We start from the raw sequence: 644 nt of genomic DNA on the forward strand, positions 1-644 counted from the left end.
GCTAGTGCACCCCGTCCGGGCCCCCTCCAGCCACATCTGACCCCACTGGGAATGGCTGGGGGTGTGGTTGCCCCCACAGCCCCGCCCTCAGTCCCCCTCAGTCTAAATAAACCCCTCGGTCAGCATCCAGCCTGCTTGTGCCTGTGTGATTCAGGGGGTGGGGCCAGGCTGCGGGGGCCCAGGGGGCAGAGCCAACCTATATTGGCCAGGGGGGCGGAGCTAAGGCCCACCTCGGTACTGGAACACCTGGGACCCTTCTGTGCCATTATGGTGCCATGGCTTCCAGCTCGATGATCCAGGCCCCCTGCCCCCAGCGCTGCTGGCTGGGCTGGGGGTGGTGGTGCTGGGCGCTGAGGGGTGGCTGCGGTGCCAGGGGGCCGCGCTGGGGTGAGCTGTGGTGTGAGTGCGACCCCCAGGGCTGTATTGCCAGCCCACAACCAGGTCCAAGGGGGCAGATCTACCTCCCCTGGGCAGTTCTTACCCTCCCCCCGGGGAAGAGCTGATGCCCCATGGCCCCCCCACCACAGGGCCATGCAGGCTGTCGGGGGTGCTGCTGGCACTGGGCGGAGGGCTGGGGGTGCTGGCGGCCACTGAAGGGGTGCTGGGGTCTGGCTGCCAGTGCTGGGCCACTTGCTTCTCCTTCA

General features: G+C 68.2%; 1 protein-coding gene across 1 annotated transcript in view; it reads left to right on the forward strand.

Moving 5' to 3' along the window:
* Window positions 1–40, forward strand: part of LOC102388654 (protein NKG7-like) — a 2,332-nt gene extending 2,292 nt beyond the window's left edge. The window contains exon 6 of the mRNA XM_025194185.1: window positions 31–40. Coding sequence (XP_025049970.1) covers window positions 31–40 — 10 coding nt within the window. The remainder of the gene's footprint in view (window positions 1–30) is intronic.
* The last annotated feature ends 604 nt before the right edge of the window (window positions 41–644 follow it).

This window comes from Alligator sinensis, unplaced genomic scaffold (genome assembly GCF_000455745.1).
Source record: "Alligator sinensis unplaced genomic scaffold, ASM45574v1 scaffold1434_1, whole genome shotgun sequence".
Lineage (NCBI taxonomy): Eukaryota > Metazoa > Chordata > Crocodylia > Alligatoridae > Alligator > Alligator sinensis.